The 21,229-nt window shown below is 38.4% G+C and overlaps 1 protein-coding gene across 2 annotated transcripts in view; it reads right to left on the bottom strand.

Annotated features, from left to right (window-relative positions):
• The window catches only part of ctdp1 (CTD (carboxy-terminal domain, RNA polymerase II, polypeptide A) phosphatase, subunit 1), a 108,835-nt gene that overhangs the window by 72,291 nt on the left and 15,315 nt on the right, over positions 1–21,229 (bottom strand). For both annotated transcript variants that reach the window (XM_006806050.3, XM_006806051.3), the window contains exons 9-11: positions 20,366–20,507; positions 20,014–20,244; positions 17,204–17,357 (exon numbers count right to left, since the gene is read on the bottom strand). In XM_006806050.3, coding sequence (XP_006806113.2) covers positions 17,204–17,357; positions 20,014–20,244; positions 20,366–20,507 — 527 coding nt within the window. The remainder of the gene's footprint in view (positions 1–17,203; positions 17,358–20,013; positions 20,245–20,365; positions 20,508–21,229) is intronic.

Below are 21,229 nucleotides of genomic sequence, written 5' to 3'. Positions count from 1 at the left end.
TGCCACATATACCCTTTTCATTTTGCATTCTGGCCTCCTCTCAAGTGCAAATTGGATTCATTAATTCCCTTCCTCCACGGAATACAAATTAAATCAACATGTCTTTATTTCTATAAGAAACATCTGGCAAATAATACATAAAGCTCCACTGAATCCTGGGAATCTTTAGTGAATATGGACAAAAAAAAGGCTGTGAGAGATTGTCTGTTTATGCCCCCAGCCTTTCAGTGAAAATGCATTTAACAAATTCCAACCAAAGATCCGGTGCGGAGGAACAGTTACACATCTACAGACGTTGTGCATTATTGGAGAACACTGACATAAAGGACACTAAACAAAATACCTAAGAGAAAGGCCCATGACTGCAGCAGATAAATTTGGATTTAAATATTTATTTCATGATAAGAATTGTTGCTTTCTTTTATATATTTAAATTTCAGATACACACACTTACATATCTATACAAACACAGACTTATGCACTACTAGTTCTTTTAAGTTCTTGGTCAAGCTAATTAAAGCATGACCTAGAGCAAGATAATAATGAGGTCAGTCTTTGTAACAGCTGTGAGCCAAAAGCTTCCAGGACACTTTCTTCTCTACTCTTGGCTCTGAAATATCAAACAGGAAGTCTATCACGAATATGGTCATCTCAGGTACACAGCTCTGGCTCAGGAAGCCTCACTCATCACCTGCCTAAACCTTTTTTTTTTTTTTTTTTTTTAAATTGAGGAGCAGCCAATCAGATAAAAGCTGGCTTAAAGGGGATGAGGAGCTACGCTTGCTTTTTTTTTTTTTTTCAGGAAGTGAAAGAACTGAGGGACTGCACCAACATTATATAAGATAAATACAATATATAAGAATTTCTTAAGAGCTGTGAGCCTCCAAAAAGGAAAACATGAAACAGAAAATAAGTGTAGTGGGTGCTCAAATCTCTGGAGAGTACTGCAGCAAGGTAAAGATTAGCACATTTCATTGTTCGCCATTAAATTTCAGATGATGAAACGCTCTATTAAAGGACTAATTCCTGTTCAAATTATCATCAAGGAGAACCTCGTACATTAGTCCGTTCAGTTGATCCACTACAGATTCTAATTATACATGTAATTATATCTGGAAAGCACTTTTCCTTTTTCATATAATTGGGTAATATGCTGTACTGTAATGACAGTGATTAAAGTTGGGGGGGGGATTAAAGAAGCTGGAATCAGATGTTTGATGCAGGTACTGTTGTATTAGTTCAAAGATAAACAAAATAAAATAATATTAATAATCTAATTATGTGCTGCTTATTTTATGTCTTCCTTTGTTTATCCTATATAACTCTCATAAGGATTACAGTTTAACATTGGTTTATTTCCTGGCTCGATTGCACTGTCAAACAGTCAATGCCATACAAACTTCCTGTAAAAATGTCAACTTTTATTTTAATATTTCCATTTTGATGAATTTTATCAAAAAGGGAATTAAAAAATATCACACTACTTTAAAAAAAGAACAAAAAAAAAAAAACAATAACAAAAGCTCATCAATCCTTTATTGTATTAGAATAGCTGCTCAATTTATAATGGCAATGGCTACGGACCAACAAACTACCCAACTGGCTGCTTTCAGATCAATAGGAATGAATATAGCCTCAGCAAATGTCCAGTCTTTGACCTTAACAAGCATCAAGCTCCGGGAAAGTGAGACTAATGAAGAGGGGCATAAGTCAGGATCACGTCTGACATCAAACCAGGTTTTGTTGGTGGTTACATGAACAACACAGTGTGCCTTGGTTAAGGTAGAGGGTAAAAGTGCCAGTAGCAATAAGTCTGATGTAAAAATGGAGAAAGAAAAAATGGGAAAAAAAAGGAGGTCAGGTTGTTCTTCGTGTTCCATTTGCTGAATCAAATTTGAATCAGATTAACCCTTTAGGGCACCAATAAATTGCAGTGTAAGACAAATAAAACAGTTTTTCTTTTTATGTCTGTCAGGAAAACAAATGAATATTCATCATTAATTCCTTCTAAAATATGATCATCTCAGTCCAGTCTGCCCACGACTATCTACCATGAAAGCGAACACTAACAATCGTTTAGCCTCGTCTCTGTGGCAGCTGCTAAGGATTTAAATGGGTTCTATTTTTCTGTTCCTACAATCAAAATATGAGGAAGGACAGATGGGCTGTTTATTAGAAAGCAGAAAAGTGTAAAAAAACATTTGTAAAAACTGGCTTAGGAAAGCTATTTCATCTAAATAAAGTTAACATTCTCAGGTTTACAGTGATAAACAGACATTTGAATCAACACATATGAGGTTCTGACACTGCAGCTACTATATTTAACCTTGATGGAAACAAGCACTTCACCAGAAGGCAGTGTCACAAACAACCAGCCTAAAGACTACAGTTGATGTGCTGGAGGTCCTTCCCGGCTGTGGAAAAGAACAAAGTTATAATATATAAAAATATTGGCAGTCACTGATACTACTTCTCAGGCTCCTAGTAGATATACCTGTGGTAACAATTTTAATCTCCTCGTCGCCTTGTTCTCAAGTTATTGCATTCACAAACTCGGGAGTCCACGCTGCCCGCCTGCTCACCCGGCAGGGTGACAACAATACCCTATCGGCCTTTCACAGCTGAGGGGTAAAAAGCTGAAGTGAAACTGACTTTAAAAGCAATGAAAAGCACCCACAGCAGCTTCTTGCACCTCTGCTGTTTGTAGTGAATTCTGTTCCCTTCCACTTCACAACCAATCGGCATTAGATCTACGCACTAAGTCATCCAAATTGAACTGCATGCCGTAAATTTTTGGAGGACTGAATCGGAGTATGTTTGTGTAGGCTGCAAACCGCCCAGCCATCTTAGGCTCTGTGCAGCCAAATACTTTAGCAAAAAGGACATTCAATTAGATTCTATTTATATATCAAAACTTAAAAAAAAAAATACAATAATAAAGAGAAAACTTAACAATCACATGACCGCCTTTGGACAAGCACTTAGTAACAGTGGGAAGGAAAACTTCCATGAACATATCCAGAGTATCCCGTGTCAGAAAGCCAAAAATGGAGCAATATTTTCTTAATTTGTAACTCTAAACATGATTTCTCCTTTCTTCCTGATAACTGAACAGGTGTTCAAATGACACGAAATGACTCTACTTAGATTTGGTGCCAACATTTGGAATCTACAACTAGCAAGCTCTCTTTTTCCAAAGACCATGTTCTAAAAAAGAGCCAGTTAGCCTAGCTTGCATATCTCAGCTCCTAGCTTGCTCGGCTAACTGGCAAGTACCAAATTTGCACAATAGTTACCCTAAAATGTTCAACAGTTTGATGGGTAAGACCTACCTACATCACAACACCATGGAACCGGGAGTAATGGCATGCTTATTAAGAAGTTTTGAAGGAGCGTTGTGCTCTCAGTGATACATCTCAGGCTCTGGCTTACAAATGTTGCCAAATCACAGCACATGAAACGCCTTCAAATCTGCTCATACTGGCATCAAGAATAGGGTTGAGTGACCTCATTAGTACCATCCCATTATTCCCCTGTAAAATTACTAGCAACAGATACAATGTTTGCTGAAACAAGTAGGAAGACAGGTTTCATATTACAGCAGTGTCACAAACAACAATGAGTGACTTGGCCTTGGCCTCAGTAATTAATGCAATTACTGATCATAAGTTGACTATTTTGGCCTGACTAGCTAAAGGATTGCTAAGTAGTAACATTTCCTGCTTCTTTTGTACTTTTCTGCAAGGCCGTTGTGCTGTTAATTTGTTCAGCCACCTATTTTAACATGTTTAAAATGCCTCACCTGTCTTTCCTCTACTCTGCCATGCACTAACCACACTCAGTGGAGGCTTTCTGACAAACACATGCATAGTGGGGGAAAAAAATTGACATGTTAAACTAGCATCTCTACAAGTTAGTTAAGAAAGGGAGCCGAGGTCTGTTTTATCCGAGATCTCTACACAGTGAGAATTACTTTGCAACCACAAACCTCGCACCCCCCTAATGGCCAATAAAAAGAAAGTGGGTTTCAGGTACTTTTCAGATCCAGAAGATACATATATCTTTTATACAGTCTACCATAAGTAGAGTTACTGACACAAAACTAGAACAAGGCAGATTCAATGTAATATAAATGTGCAAAACAACAGTTGACCACTGAAACAAAATTAAATTCTACCATTATAAAAACTATGCCAGTAGAGCAGAATAGCAGTAGTATAGGTTCTTAGAAAACAGGTCTTTATTCCACAGGCAGGGGAAAAAGCACAGTATGTATCAATTTAAGAGCAAAACACTTACATGTACTGTGCGTGCATCAGAACAGTTCCTGTCTGCTACTCACCATGGAGCCACTGTACAGAAAGCCCCGTCGGCTTCTGATCATTTCCTTTCAAAAACCAATGTACAGTTCACTCTGTCAGGTAGGGTTCTTACAAACTTGGCAGAAACGGAAGCATTAACAATCCTCACAAAGAGCAAGGCAAACTTCCCACAGATTTTTCTCCTTTTTTTCTCTCTTGGATATAATCAAAGGCCAACCAAAGAGCCCACCGTCAAACTTTTCAAAGCACAGCACGACGCCCCCTCAAAGCTTGTTTAGAGGCATGCTTTTGGTCTCATCACTGCAAGCTGGAAGTAGTGAGTGAATAAGTTTAGTGCAAGTGCGATTTCAGGGAACAGAATCTATTTACAGCTAAATATCTCCGCTGCTAAACTATTGTGTTCGCCTTGTTTTTGACCCTCCCAAAGTTGACTGTGATGATAAATGTGTTGGAGGGAGGTGGTGAAGAGGTGAAGGAAAACAGACTAACGACACAAGAACGTGTTTTGATTATCACTCAGTCGTAGGATGCAGACAAACCACAGTAAATGTATCGTGTTTTACAGAATAGAAGATCACCTGTGCCAAATATTCTTTTGGTCGTTCACAGGCTGCCAAAGCAGCTGCGACCTGTTGAGAAACACTTCACGAGACATTTGAGTCATCTGAATCCAATTCTTTGAGCCCTGTAAAGCTGAGGTGGCTATTCAGCATTTGTTTTCTTTTTCAACAGAATCATGATAAAATACTCAGAGTTACAAATGTGATCTGATTAGTTACTTGACATCAATACCGGTTTAAAAGCACAGAGTAACAATGAGTATCACGCTCACAGTCTGAAGCAGCAGCTTGGAGCTTTAGATTTAGTTTACCTTTGCAGAGTTGTAGTTCAAATGCAAGCTAGCAAGTTGCAACACCACATTTGTGCTCTGTCCATTGCTGACAGGCATGCATGGTTTCCCAGCAACACTAAAATACCCCACCAAAAAAAGGCACTTGTTGCAGTGACAAATGGTTAAAACTAGGGTACAGCTGTGTGAAAATAATCATGCAATAACTGGATTGCCTGGAATATCTAGAGTAAGAAAAACTAATAAAAGGCACATGCAGAGATGCCCATCTACAAACAAAGAGTCACAAAATATCTGACAGTGACTTCGCTGACTGTTGTTTGTTGATGTTATTTATGAAGGAGCAGCTCACATTTTTTAATATGTAAGCTCAGGGCCATCTAAAAATGTCAGCTTTTGTTTTGTAGTCTCTGGCAGGTTGATGGCTTATTTAAAAAAGAAAACAAAGAAACTGCAGGACGCAGCATGTGGGGGAAAAAACAAAACAAAAAAAAAACTAAAAACACAAAGGACACAAAAGCATATTTAAAAGGACCACAAACAGAACAATGGTACAGCTGGTACTCAAGATTACAGCTTGTAAGCATTAGGATATAGAAATCGTTACGAATTAAGCTGCATTGTTCTGAAAGACAGGTTTCCTGCCATAATACATTTATTCATACAAGACAAATAATTGTTTTTTTTTTTTTAAAGAACATTTCTTCAATCATTTGTTTTAATCCATCCAACATGTTGCCTTTGAGAACCAACAACTCAGCTACTGTCTGAGTTGTGTGTCTCTCAAGCACGGATCTAAAATCTCGCTTTTTTACTCTTAACTTTAAGATTCATATACTGAGAAATAAGCAGACAGTCAATTATGATCAAACAAAGGGCAGCAATTAGAAGAAGCCTTTACTTGGGGGAGCACTGAACAGATGTTGCCCGGGGGAATGAGTATCAGCTTGGGCTGAGGTCAGCTTAAAGAAAATTAGCAGCCATTGCTCACAGCTTTGATCAAATTTCTGCTCTGACATCTTACTTTGCATAAAGTATCTCTTACACCTTACAAGGGTGGTCTTTTACAGTCCACTGATATTTTTCATTTTATCTCCATTATTATATGTGAAGGCATATAATAAAGGTTTTTCTATCCATCAAGACTTACATGAATAAAACACAAAGATTTTAACAACCTGACAAAGATGGATGTTCATTTTCGCCACATTAGCTCCTAATGGAGTAGTCTTTCAAGAAATACATCAACCTCCTCCACCTATGGAGCTACTTAATGTTTTGGTTTTTTTTGTTTTTTTTAAATGCATGGTCTACCGTGAGTTTATTATTACCATCATGTATTAATTTCACGATGCCAAATAAGACAAAAATGGTTTTATAGGACTAACAGCTTAATCATCATGATGCTAAATAAATGATCACTGCCTTCTGTGAAGATCAGACTACAAGACAAGTATGATGTAGGTCCTGTACACGTTCTAGCCAATTACACCTTTTCTCTTCTGTCAACAGAACAACCCTTGGTGAATAGCTGCAGACTTGCAACTGCTCTCTATACAAATACCTTTTATTAAAGGGTTTTATCATGACTCTAGACAACTTTTTCAGTGGTGGTTTAGTTCCTCTTTAATGGTGAAGGAATAACTGAGGCCAATGAAATGGCCTTTGTGAATGTTACTGAACTTTTTATCCAAAATATCACCTGCAACAGGATAAGGAAAAGCAAGAGACAAGAGCAGACGGCTCTACTTGAACAAACTAACCAGTTAACCTTTTCATTAAAGACTTGCCAGCTGATCTAGGAACTCCAGGGTTTCTCCAGTGTTTTTTCAGGGGATCGCAGTCTTAAGTTGACCCCTGTGTTTTTCTAGACCAGATTTGGCCACGCCTCACGGGCTGGTGTCCTGCAGGTTTTAGATCTCACCCTGGGTCTACACACCTGAATCAAATGATTAGTTCATTACCAGGCCCCTGGAGAACAAGACATGCTGAGGAGGTAATTTAGCCATTTAAATCAGCTGTGATGGCTCAAGGACACATCTAAAAGCTGCAGGGCACTGGCCCCTGAGGCCTGGATTTGGACCCCACTGTTCTCAACAAAAGCGATCCTTACAACCCTTAAATTTGCTAACCCTTAAAATGCATCTAATTAGATCTACTGTTCCCGTGAACTTAAAGACAGCTTGGAAAAAAACCTAGAGATAAAATACAATTGAATAAAGAACAAGGCAAACGTTACGGCTTAATACAGTTTTACCTGTGTGTATGATTGGATGGGTACTTAATAAGGTAACTAAATTATTCATTGAGTCAGTCATATAAAATACCTTTACTGTGACTCTCACTGGTGCTCTTTGTATTGTATACAATCCACTCTGTAGTCATACCAGTGTAACTGACAACAGATAATGTTGCTGCTGCAGGAGATGGCACTGATCTTTCAAAATGTGCAGCAAAAACAAACAAAAACACAGCAGCATTCCCTCACCAGCCTCAGTCACATACAACTATGAAAGACTTAGCTTGCCTTAATTACCAAACAGAAGTGGACAGTAGCGGTGGGTGATATAGACTCAATATTAATTAATTCCAAAGAGCTGCAGTCACAGATGACAAACTTTCTAATTTAAAGTGAGAATCGATTGCTTTAAGCTGCCAGCAGCAGCATTATAGTGCAATAATAGTATATAGTAGTAATATTAGTATAATAACAGCAATATATCCTTAATCCAAAAATAAGTAAGAGAAAAATTGCCTAGCTAGTGTTTTCCCTGGAAATTTTTAGAACAAAGCATAAGGCTGATATGTGGCTGTTTTTCACACCAGGGAACAAAAAGGCATAGTGTTGCTATAGCAACGACTTTGCTATACAATGTAAACATTTATACTGGTATTATTACAGACAATGTGAGCCTTAGTGGACAGATATAAGTGCAACAGCTAAAACAAAATTAAATTTAAAAAAATTTGCTTTAATCTTTCCTGATTTATTCTTTATGCCTAAAATTTGACCGTCTTATTCAATCAATTTTTACCTGTGTAAAAATGGCACACCTTTCTTCTTCTCCACTCTTCATTGTGACCTCCACAAAGAGGATGCACCGATGGACAAAAAACGTTCACGAGAGGAAATAAACTAGTATCGCTAGTAAGGTCTGACTGACGGATATTTAAGACTGATCCTGATATTTGGTAAAAGTCTTTTTTTTCCTTTTCTATTTATTGACTGCTATAAAAGCCAACATCAATAAATGTATAGATCAGCAGATAGCCAATAAATTGGTTGGGCTCTGAGCTTTACAAACACACAGTTACATTAAGTGTCAAACTAACCGTGTCTGTTTTCTCTTGATTGATCGTTGTAGCTGCTCCAAATAATTCAATTAATTTAATTAATTGCAATCTTTTTTATACACCTGCACACACATATGGCGCTATGTCAACTGGTACATTAAACTGAACTGAATCACACCACCCCAACAACTTTTCTGGAGAAAATCCAGTAGTACGTACCCCAGAGCTTAGCTATGAAAAGAACTTTCTTAAATCTTAAAGTTTTGGTGTAGGACTGGTTCGCCTACCTAAAAAAAAACATCATTTTCTCTTTATATTAAGGTAACTCACAGGAGAAAACATTATGCCTGCAAGCGCTACAATATGTGAGGTAGGAATCCAGAGTGGGAGCTCAGCATATTTCTGTGCAGCCAATCAGCAATCATTGTTCTCACCAATTTCTGTTTCTGTTGGGTTAGTGTACACGGAGCTCATGTTTTCAGCGTGAGGGCAGCTCATGGAGAACTTTTCATAGCAAAGTCCCAATGAAGAGGGATTACATAAGCTACACCCTGCCAAAATTACCGACTTCATCTGGGAAAGGCAGTCAGAGGTGGTAATAGAGCCGACGGCTGATTGCTGAATGGAGTAAGAGTGTTGATGGCTCATTCAAAGTGGGGAGAGGAAGATGAGGGCTTTGTGCTGGGTGAGAAAGTGCTCACTGGAGACCATCGAGAAAAGAAATTAATGGAAATGAATACGAGAAGTCGATGTGAAGATATTGTGATTACAAGCTATTTAAAACAAAACAGTAATGTTATGCATTGGGACCGGTGAATCGGGAGCACAAAGAACTCCAACACCAATCTACTCATACCTGCAGCTGTTCATTAGCTCAGGGTCACAAACCCAGCTCTCATTGTTTTGAGTCAAGGGCATTCCCATCCTCTGCTTGCTCCTCATAAATAAAGGAAAGCTGAAGTGCTCAGATGGAAAAGATGCAGCAATCTTCTGAGAATGAACTTTTTAGAGGCTCTGTAAACAGGAACATGCCAGTTTCTTTTTACCATTATCCAGAAAAGATATGCTAAAAAAGCTGAGGTTATTCAAGGAGAGTTGCATAAGGCTGAACTGAAAACATTACTGTGAAATAACAGACCCCACGTAGCTTCAGGTGACAGTTTTTTGTGTTATTACTTTTTAGATTTCAGTGTTTATATCAATGATGTGGGGTTTTTTTAACCTTAGAAAAAATAAACCTTCACCAAGTTGCTCAGAAAGGAATAGAAGCTTCTTCTTTTTTTTTTCTTTTTTTTTCCAATGTGGACCAATAGTGGACATTATGCAACAGCCAAATGAGAGATTTCTGCCAGGCTGCCAAAGACTGGTGCAAATGGAAACTGGACCAGATGGAATATTCATCCCGCTTCAGGTTAAGGGCTAAATGATGGATTCGTGTGACTGGGAGCAATAATTTGCTGGTTGTGTTGGCATGATTCCTGTTTGCAGCATTGGTCTGATTTGATCAGTCTAATGTCTTCTAATTAAATTCTTTAAAAATTGTGAAACTCAAACTCGGCACCACAGACCGTATCACACACCAAGCTTAATAGGTAGATGATTTCATCTGAATAGATTCACTTCGCTCAAACTTGACCTATAACTCTTTTCTTATAAATCTACGTTGTCTTACTTACTTACAACCTATGTTTTCTAAGCTCTACTGTGAAGACAATATGGGTTTATGAGATTTCTAAATCAATGGATTCTGTTCTTGTTCACAAACGTTTTCAGAATTGAACTCTGTTTGGATAATGCTATGCTATCAGTGTATGCCCAGTTAGCATGAAAATGTGCTTTGTTTTTGCAGTTTTCAAGTAATTTCACATCTTCCACTTTCCACATCTTTCTCTAGAATGCGAGGCTTGTCAATCAGCTTTGAGTGTGATCAATCATAATAACTTTAAAGAGAGCTAACGTTTTATGTGGTTGCAAAGCACATCTTAAGAACTAGTTCTGTCAGACAATAGCCCAGTCCTTAAAAGTTTGACAGTATTCTATAAAGTTGAGGCTAATTGAAGGACGTTTGAGTTTTTCTGTTAACACTGCCAGACAATTATCAGGAGTTAACATGAAGCAGCTAAATATGAGATTTTTTTTTGTAGTCTTTTAAGTGAGCTTAAACAGCAACCCGAATTAAAAACCTTCAGTGAGTATAAATAGACTGACATTTAAAAACACCAAACTGAGCTAAAATCACAAACAAATTACAAACAAACAACTGAGTTGTTTATTACAATAAATTAAATAAATGACATCACAAAAACGCTCCAGTAAATGTATTAATTGCATGTCCAGAACTAAAAACACATCTTTGCATCAGACATAATGAACCTAAATTTAAGCACTCCGGGTATTTATACGCTAATGCTGTAAGAACACACCTTCAACCACTCAAATCCAAGTTCCCCTACTACATATTTGCTAATGTCAAAAGGCTCAGAACAGGTCTCCATGTCTGAGCTTCAAATGCAATTATCCCTCTTGTATTTCCAGATTCTGTAGCATTCATAAATCATTAGTAAACGCTTGGACTGATGTAATCTGAGAACTGATATGATGACAAGTAGCAGTAATCAAGCTAGGGCACCCTGACCCCAAGAGGAGCTTTGCACTGGATTAAAAGTAAACTTGTGACTTTATTGCAAAGAAAATAAATACATTTAAGCTTTTAAATCAACAAAAACGCTCATTATTGGCCAAATTAAATTTCACAGATTGCAAGTCTTAATACACTATATGTCGAAACTGGTGGGACTGCTATGTTGTTCACATTAAAACTTAAATTACAGGTCTAACTCTATTCACATAGAGCAGCAGAGGCTTTCATATACCTAATTCTGCATGTCTCTTTTCCACACATTAGCTGTGGCAGGGTGCAGCACGTGCCAAATGACTCTGCTGGCAGGAGACTGGGTTAAAATGCTCTCTCCTGGGAGACCATCCAAATGGATAAAACAGGTGTTATTACGGTTGGCTGTAGGGGGCTTTTTTCTTTTTCTTTTTTTTAAATGAGACAGACAGATGCTAATGGTCCGCCTGCTTCTTCTACATTTATTTTCTTTCTTCTTATGATTATCATCGTCTATATTAATTCTAACAAAAATAAATACATTTTGTTTGCCATGCATATCATATTTTGGGAAATATGACCAAGATCAATACTTGCAGGTGAAGAGTGTGACTGATGAATGCACTATGGTCTTAGACTTAATGAGCCATGTGCGTGGGGGAGCATGCTACTCCAACAACAACCAGTCTTATTGCTCGCCTGACTTTATAATACCCACATGCTCATTTATTTACTTGATTTAGAATCCTGGAGCAGATGACTGCATAGAGTCTCAGTAATAACATCCAACATAGGACTGATGGTCCAAATTCCACATAATTATGTTAGCGAGAGCAATAAGACAAAACCGATTCCAGTCATTTCCAGTCATAAATGCAGCCATCAAGGGCACAGCAATTTCAAAGAAAGGTCATCCAGTTGGTACACGGTTATTTGCCAGGCAGCTCTGCACACGTTGCTCCAGGTAAACTGACACACACACCACCATGTTACCATTGCTGGCATTTAAATGTGAGGCTGTCTAACTGACTCAAATGTGTACCTTACTTGAGCCAATTAAGTGTGGTTCTGTCCCTCTGCCCCTAAAGATCCAGAGTGTTTAAGAATGTCACAGACTGGCCTTTAGCAAAACAGTTCGAAGAGGATGACATTTGAAATGCAGTGCATCTACAAAGGACCCTTCACTTGAGTCAACTTCTCTACCTCTTTACAGAGCAAAACATGGTGAACAAGGCTTTAAGCTTCACTTGCAAGAAGCAAACAGTCGTGCCTTACAGTTCTACAAGTCTGATAAATTGCTAAAGCTAATAATCTAAACTAAAAAAACCAAAGGCCTATCAACGTGCCTTTATTCAGCTACTCGGAAACATTTTTTAAACAGTTGCCCCTTTGTAATACTGTGATGTAATATGAGTGTAAATGTATTATTTATGGAAATAATACAGTAAGATGATATAAGCGCTACGCAGGATGTAGTAGAATTATCATTTATTAATAGCAGAGTATATAAAATGAACAGTACTATCATGTGTTTATTTATATTTCACCCCGTTTTACCCTGAGTATACTACAGCAGCCATATTAGCATAAACATCCTCCAGTGAATTTCATTTCCTTGTCAGTGGGCAGTATAATTTAGTGTGACTTTGAGAACTACAGCCTAGAGCAAATTAAATGATATGCCTTAAAATGTTTAAATAGACCACTTCAAAGTAAACATAAGGGTTTAGACACTGTATTTTTTCCCAAAACAGAGCAAGATTAAACAAATCATTATAAATTTGCCCCCAAATTAATGATTAACTTCAGAACTAATACCACATTTACACAATTGTGTTTTGGGAATAATACTGGGAATCAATTCTGGATACCTCATTAGGCAACTTGATCTTTATCCACTATAGTGCTACATCTGCAAGACGCTGGCCTTTAATTGAGACTGAAAATTAATGCTTGGTCCATGCTGTCATGCTAAAGTTTTAGTGCACATGGTCGTGATAAATGGGAAAAAAGCATGTGCTAGATAAAGACATGTAAGACACCAAACCTCACCCCTTCTGTCTTTATGCAAAGGAGGATTAATACTTATGAACAGTTAATTAAATTGAACCCAGAGTCAAACAGGCCGAGATCAATCTGCGACCCCTCCGGCTGCTTAGGGAAAAAAGCAATGCATGAATGGTTGGCAGGCGGTTGCTAGAGGTTGCTGACAGAGGTAAACTTGTCTGCACATGAAACTGAAAATCTTGACTCAAACCAGGAAGAGAGGCCGTTCCTCTTCAAAGTAATAGCTGTGCCTTTTGAAACATATTTACTTTTACTTTAAAGGCACTTGATGTCTATTTGTGTTGCACTAATTCAAGCTTCACTATCGCTTGGCCTGTAGTTGGTGAGGGTTTGCAGACGAGTCAGCATCTTCCATGCAAGCTATGGGCAACTACAGCAATCTCAGCAAACCTGATGGGGAATACACGTTTTTCCTAAGCAACCAGAGGCTGTCAGGAAATCGCAGAATGGTTTCTAAGCCTGTATGACCTAAATCTTAGAGCCAACTGCCATAAATTTCTATAATCCCTGATGTTAAGGATGGACCTATGGATAATCATGATCCTCTCCAATCTCAATTTCATCTTGTGTGTCCAACCTGGTTTGCATTCATTGCCAAATCCTGTTTAACAAGACAAAGTAAATGTTCCTTTGCACTCTCTTTTTAAGGGCAGAAATGTGGGGAAAGTGTGATTTTCAAGCTTCCTCTGGGCATCGAAATATATCCCCCCCATCTATAAGAGAGCAGCTATGAGGCTTTGACACTTCAGAAGATTGAGAGATGGCAGCTCTATCCTCCAGTAGTTCAGCCCCCTACTTCACACAAAGCAATTACAGAGTGCAAAAAGCTCTTATTTCTGTAGGAGTTCACAGAGGGTGAATAATTAGAATAATCAGAGCAATCCCTACAGAGATATGTGAGCTCATAATTTCACCAAGGTAGAACCAGTGAGAATTACCACATTTGAACAAACTACATTTTCCAAACCTCAGTCTAACAAAACAGTTAATCTAATTTACTTACATGTTCATCAATGAATGAAAGACAATCATTTCATACTTAGAACACATACATGGTTTTCAAGCACCATACCATCCCTGTTTCAAAACAGCATTTCAAGACATGAAAGCCATTTTTTCAGTCTAATTACACCAGGTCAGACATAATTATACCAAAGCTCTGACCAAACCACTGACTGCTCCATTTGCAGATTAATAACAAACCCACAATGTTCAGTTTCCATTTGGCTGCAGTGGTTCTAAAATCCAGTCTGTTTTGCTTTAGCCACAGCATCTAAAAGGACTCATTAGATGCCTCTACCAGAAATAATTATATTGAGTAATATTAAAGGTTTTAGTACAATGAACTCTTTGTGTGCTTACTGGTAAAAAGAAAATGGGAAAGGATGTACATTTAAAAAAAAAAAATCAAATTTCAATCTATTTATTCTTCTTCCAGACAGCAACTGTCCTACTGTAACTCAGCAACTGAACCCAGGCATGAACAGCCTGTCGAGCTTTGGGATTCATGGCATGTGTGTATAAGATGGGTGTTCAGGCAGAACTCTGGGTTGTCTGTTTTGTTAGCCTTTCCAAATCCAAAACAAAACGAAAATATAATATAAATGAACTCAATCCCTAGGCTATTTATGTTTTACTCTAAGCCCTAGCATGTCCATCAAACAACCTTAAAAGCAATGCTGTGCGACATCCAGTGGCACAGAACATTAAAAATACATATGTTTCTCTAGCTTAAGTGCCAATGCTAAAAGCAAGCCTGATGGACTAATTAGCATGCTAGCTAACAGTAGCAACGGGGGTTATCTGCTATTCCAACAGGTATATTCCAACTGCTATTCCATAGGTCAGCAATATATAGAAGATGTGTGAGTCAGCTAAGGATCTTCTATAAGCACATGAAGTGCAGAAGAAAAAAAATAGGGGGAGTGGGGAGTCTGTTTCCTAAAAGGCAAAGCAAAGCAGTTCCCAGGCTGAGTGGTTGCCTGCAGCTACGGAGTTACTTAACCCCAGAATTTAATCGAGTTAATAACCAGGCAGATCATTTTGCATCCCAATAACTGGAGACAGTTTGTGGTTTAAAGCATGACCAATCACAATGACATCCACATCATTTAATTATATCTAACTAAAAGTGCAATTTCCTTATAGGGTCTATACCCAGATCTCAAGTTAAAACTACAAAACTATTATGTCATGTACAAAAATCTTCATTGTTTCATTATAAGAAGTCTTAATGCTTTCAATCCAGATTAATCTTTTGCTCATTACTTTATTCATTCACTAACAACAGCCCATGAAAGTCACCTTTAAAATAAATTGATTTGCTTGAAAACAATGGGATGGGCATTCCTTTTCCCCAATTTGTTTATATACAACAATAAACTACACAAGCATGCTGCACTTTTAAGCAAGGTTAATGAATGTCAACCAAAATAGTTCATTAGTGGGCTGTAAAATAAGAGTCTGTGAAATGTGCAAAAAGGGACCACAGATCTGACCAGAACTGCAAAGTGTAAAGAGTACCTGAGTATTTTTTTTCCACTACTAAAGATGACAGTTAGTATAAAACACAAAAGTAACTTCCAGGCTGAAAAAAGCCAATGCGGCCAAAATGACTAAAACCTGCATTCTACCCAAAGGCCACCAGATGGCGATAGCTGAGGCTGTGACACGTTTATGGCAGAAAAATTAAATTACATCCGTTTTATAAATCTTTTTCCAACTACTTTTCAAAAAGGCGGATTACCTGTGTTATGAAACCACAGAATAATTAGTTAACGACTTGTCAACCACACACCAATGATCGTGTAGTTTCACAGTCAGGTTTTACTATGACGTCACGTTTGCTTCTTCACAACCAAGCGTTGCGAGCTACATCCATCTTTCATACTGTCAATGTTAGCGATACATTCCATTTTTGCAATTTTTAATTAAAAAATGTTCATGGTGCAGCTTAAAGGGGAATGCAGTATATATTAACTACAAAGAAATACAAAAAGTTGCTATATTTCTTTCAAAATTCTTACTTTTAACTTCCCTTTAATCATATTCAAAGGACAAATGAATCTAGCAGTAACCCATGCAGCTTTCCTGTGAGAAATTATCATTACATGCAAAAGAAAATAATCGCAATAATCGACCATTGACCTCACTTCAAACGTGGCTTGTCATACCCCATGTGAACAAGCCACATAGCTCTTTCACTAGAATAATCGCCCACCGAGAGGCTCTTGGCAGATCTCAAGGATCTGCTCTGCACTTTCCCCCTGCTGAAGCATTAGAAAAATTCAGAATTCCATTATAGAGTATTACCAAAGAGGGAGCTGAGCTTCCTGACATTAGTAATCACTTCACCTGCCTCGTGAGGCCAAAACTACAAAATGCAGTAAGCAGACAGAAGTAATAGTCCGTGGAAAGATTTGAACATCAGATGAAAGGTTTAAGGATGTGCTGCTGACGTTTTGACTGCTGTGAAAGGTTCCATTATGTTTACCATTTGATAACATTTAACTTTTGGTTTTTTTACAATTCTCTCATTAATGTCCTATCTGTAGTCCTATTTTTTTCTTAACTGCAAATGTTTCCCTGTCTATGCATTTGAACACAGCAGAAAAGGGCTGAAATATGTGCAGCATTTCCACTTCTAAATTGATGTCCCTCCTTTGCAGTGCATAACTGTCTGACAAATATGGTGACATTATCAAAAGAACTAATGAGCTCAGAGGCATACATGTTTTGCTGGATTAGATTTGGAGAACCAGTTTCTGATTTCCATTCCTGCATCCAATGCAAAGCAATAACACTGCAGGTAGATGCCTGCTGTGAGTATGGTATAGAAATGTATTTCACAGTCACTGCTGAAATGAAACCATTTAATTGGCTCATTCCTTGTACAGAGAACTTTCCCTTTTCACGGTGTCTGTCACTGTTGGCGCAAAATGGCACAAGCCTATTTTGAATGTGTGTAACAGACTCATTAAACATGACAGATTGCTGTAGACTCCCTAGTCTAGCTCAAACGCCACCAGGTCGAATGCTGAACGTTTCGTCCGTCCTTACCTCTTTGTCCATGCTGTCCAGGTCCTCCTTGCAGAGAGTGTATAGCGGCATTGTTTCTGACATGCTTGGCTGTCGTTTCCGCCGAGATGGCCCAGGCTGCTCATCATCTCGGCCGGACTCTACTCCCTCGTCTTGCTGACTCTGTGAGGTTCCCCTAAGGTACACAAGTATAAAACAAACGTGAAACACTGAAAATACAAATAACTTTGTCCAAATGTGGTAGCTACATTTTATTCTGAAATTGGTAGTGGGTACTACATCAGAAAAACAGTTTTTAATGGCATCTGTGGTCTTTAAATGCTGTGCTGCTCAGATGTCACATGAAAGTGTACAATGGCCTGAATATTAATGAGAAATACACAACACTGTTATGTTCTATTATATTTCACTACTTTATGTTTTTATAGATGCACTTGCCTGCCCAGAGACCAGTGTATACATTGTATGCTTGGGTCAGGTGTCATGTTACAGTGAGCTGGCTAACTACCTCCATGTTTGTTATTACTGTAGCAAAATGTTAGTTACACAATTGCTTTGTCACTTTAACAAATTTACTTGTTTCAAAAAAATCTGCAGCTTGATATTATACTACCATAATAACCATGCAAGCTAGCTTTTCCACTCATACAGCCATAATGTCAGGAAGTAAGGTATCGTTGTTCAGCTGGGTATAACGTAGGCATGCTGCACAAATTTGGCAATGGTTAGTTCCCCAATTCCTTATTTGCAAAACAGCCCGCTAAGTTACTAGACCAGCACATGAAATTGGATGATTTAGCTGACCTTATCTATTCAACTAAATGTTTTAGGGAAATCACTTGTAGTTTGTCCGTTTTAGCAAGCAAGCTAACATCAGCCTAAACATCAGAAAGACAGCTCCAGGCTGGATTTGATCCTGAAAAACCAACTGACCCTTCACTGAATGCCCTGCTCAAGTTCAACATACTGTTATCCTGAGGGGTAAAATATATTTCTATTTCTTGCAAATGTGATGTCAGGTTACCTGCTCACTCAATGAATTTGTTTGATGCCTTACATAATAATTAGCTGGTTAACCATAGCGACTATGTCATTGAGTAATGAGGCTATCTAAAGCCAAAGCTAAAAGGTCTTTTTTGGCCTTATGCGACGTGAGTGCTGGAGTCTTTATTGCACTGGGAGCTTGCTGCTTGTTGACGTTTGTGATTACTGGCATCCATTTCTAAGCTGCTGTTAGCGTTTCTCACTGTTGATTGGGAGAACTGAAAAGAAGCATTGTCACATCTTTTGGATTTTCACAGACAATTCATCGAGCATCCTTCACACTGAAGTTATTCCACATGCTTTGGAGGCAACCAACAAAGTCAGAGAAGGTCTCTTCAAAAAAATAAAAATAAAAATAGGATCAGAGAGGATATCTACATCGGGATTAGTTTGTGACATTTCTTTTAGAACTTTGAGACGATTACACTTTTTCTCATTTCTATAAAGATGCAGATTAACACAAAGATTTTCAAAATTTAGGTAAGAGAAAAACAAACCGAATCAAACAAATCACCTTCCAGGCACAAGGATGAATTAAAAAAAACAAAGAGTATCATTATCATTTTTCTGTCATATTTTTCTCATGTTATTTTTGATGCTGTATATGTTATAGTGATATTTACAGGAAATGCCAGGCACCAGAATTAGGTTGCAAACACTGTACATAATCAGCTCATAGAAAGGTAGGTGTAGGCAGTAAAAGGGGTCGACCAGTCACAAAAAACACAGATAGGCTTTCTTCTCTGTAACGAGGGCCCAGTAGATGCAAATGGGAAGACAAACTTCTACGGTTCCTCTTGGCAGTGCTTAATTGAGCAGATCTTCTTTGATGATTCAATCCAAGGTTATGCAACTTCCTGAAAACTCCATAGTGCCTCTAATCTATGAATAAAATGAGCCAATTTTCCGCTTTAGATGATTAATTACAGAGTATGATCACAGATATATTCAACTTAAAAACACTTTGAGCTGCTATTAAAAGTTGGAGTCTGTAATTTTCTGGCGTTATTATAAAGCATGCAGGTCAGCGTCTGCATGTGGCATCCCAATGACAAACCGGCAATGTGGGTGACTGATGAATGACAGAGTGACAGATCAGAGGTGAACTGTGAAGCCGTTCTTTCACCTGCCACATTATTGCTGTCAAACAAGGACGTGACTGGCAATTCTGATCACTGCATAGGGAGAAAACATCTGACTGCCCCGAATTCAAAAATGTAAACAATACAAGGTGGGAGAGTTGTCTGGGAGGTGAAGCCTCTGTGGCTGATGAATATCCCTGACCATCAAAGACCATCAGTCCACACAATAACAGGGTGTTGGAGCCTTTTTATTATTCCTCAGTTGATGGCTAAGGAAGCTATGGAGTAGACTATCACTACACCGGCAGCTGCTTTAGTTTACAAAGAAGGTAAAGATTAAATGAGACTCAGGAGTCAAAGGAGTACACTGAAGATCTAATATAAAAGAGTTGTCGTTAAGCAGAGTGGCTTAATGTGGAAACACTGAGCGACTTTCCTGAAACTGTAGGTACTTTCATAAGACGCTTCAGAGTTCAGCACTAGTTTATGGCAGTATTATAGAAATGGAAAACCAACATATTTAAAATGTAATGATATGATTATTAATACTTTGATAGAAGCGCTCCACGCTCTAATAAACTGGTGCAATGTTGATGCATTGAGGTTGTGTAATTTGGTATATTACATGATGCATCATACATGGTGTATGATCCCCCATAATCCCTCACAAAGTATTGTTTATTTCACGGTAAAGTCCTGCAGTACCTGAGACCAGACTGCTCTCTGGGATCAGAGAGTAACAAAGATCCTGCCGTGTGGAGGTAGGCTGATGGACGGGACACTTGAGGGCCCCTGCGAATCAGTTTCCCTGTTACGGAGTCATATGTGCGAACCTCTGGAGCTGCAGGTGGAGGTCTTGGGTGGATGGGTGCTGGGTGGAAAATAGGTTTCTGCAGGGAGCCCTGATTGTCAGGGAGAAGTGCTGGACTGTTGCTCCTTCAATCAGACCAAAAATAAAAAGGAAAAAGAAAAATAGTCAATGAAGTTTTGGGCTTCTGCAGTTAGTACGCTTTAAATCATCAATTTGCTGGTTTCCATAAGATCACAACGCCCTCACCGTGCTGTCTTAGAGTAATCCTCCTTCAGTGGGTAGAGCTGCTCCTCCACCCTCTCCCACCGTTCTAGACAACTCCAGAGCCAGTCTGGGTTGACAACGTGGAGGTGCTTGCAACCTTGTGCCTGACGGACCTTCTCGGTGCCTGGATGACAGAGATGGAAGAGAACGCGAACGAGTTTTGACCTTACAATCGAAAGCCATTACCAAACACGCACTCACTCTGCGTCTGCTGAATAATTCAGATAGATGATCCCACTTTCCCTACTGGAAAGCAGAAAATAATTACCTGGCCAATATTTTTTGAAAGATAACAAAGGATCTATCTCTTGGAACCACTGGGGTCACCATCCATTCATTTTTCTTTTTTTCTGCCAAATCTGGGCATAATACAACTCCTAAAAGTCAGGTTTTATTTGATAAAGTGCTGAATAACACTACAGACGTTTGACACAAAGACATCAGACTGAATTACTCAGTGCAGAAACTTGTACTTGATGTACAAGCTGAATGCTTGTACATCAAGTGTAAAGTGAGCACAGCTGCAGTTCAGCTGTATTTTGCCAGATCTATTTACATCCTGGTCAACATACTACTATTTGATAGCTACAAAAGTAAGATGTATCAAAACAAACTAATCTCTACAATTTAAATGTCCAATGTAAAACAGCCAAACAATGCTCTCAGTGGAAAGATGGCTTTCAAGGAGCCATTCTTAAGGAGATGAAATAGGAAAAAAAGGCTGAAGTATGAAAAATTAAACTTGATCTTTACTGAAAATCAACCACAACAGGTCTTACTGAGTGATGAATTCAAATCTGTAATGTCTAAATCTAGTCATCATCAACAAATATGGAGGTTGTAAAA

Source organism: Neolamprologus brichardi, chromosome 22 (genome assembly GCF_056152115.1).
Source record: "Neolamprologus brichardi isolate AB-2024 chromosome 22, ASM5615211v1, whole genome shotgun sequence".
NCBI lineage: Eukaryota > Metazoa > Chordata > Actinopteri > Cichliformes > Cichlidae > Neolamprologus > Neolamprologus brichardi.
Note: the sequence above shows the minus strand (reverse complement) of the source record. Positions and strands in the feature narration are given on the sequence as shown.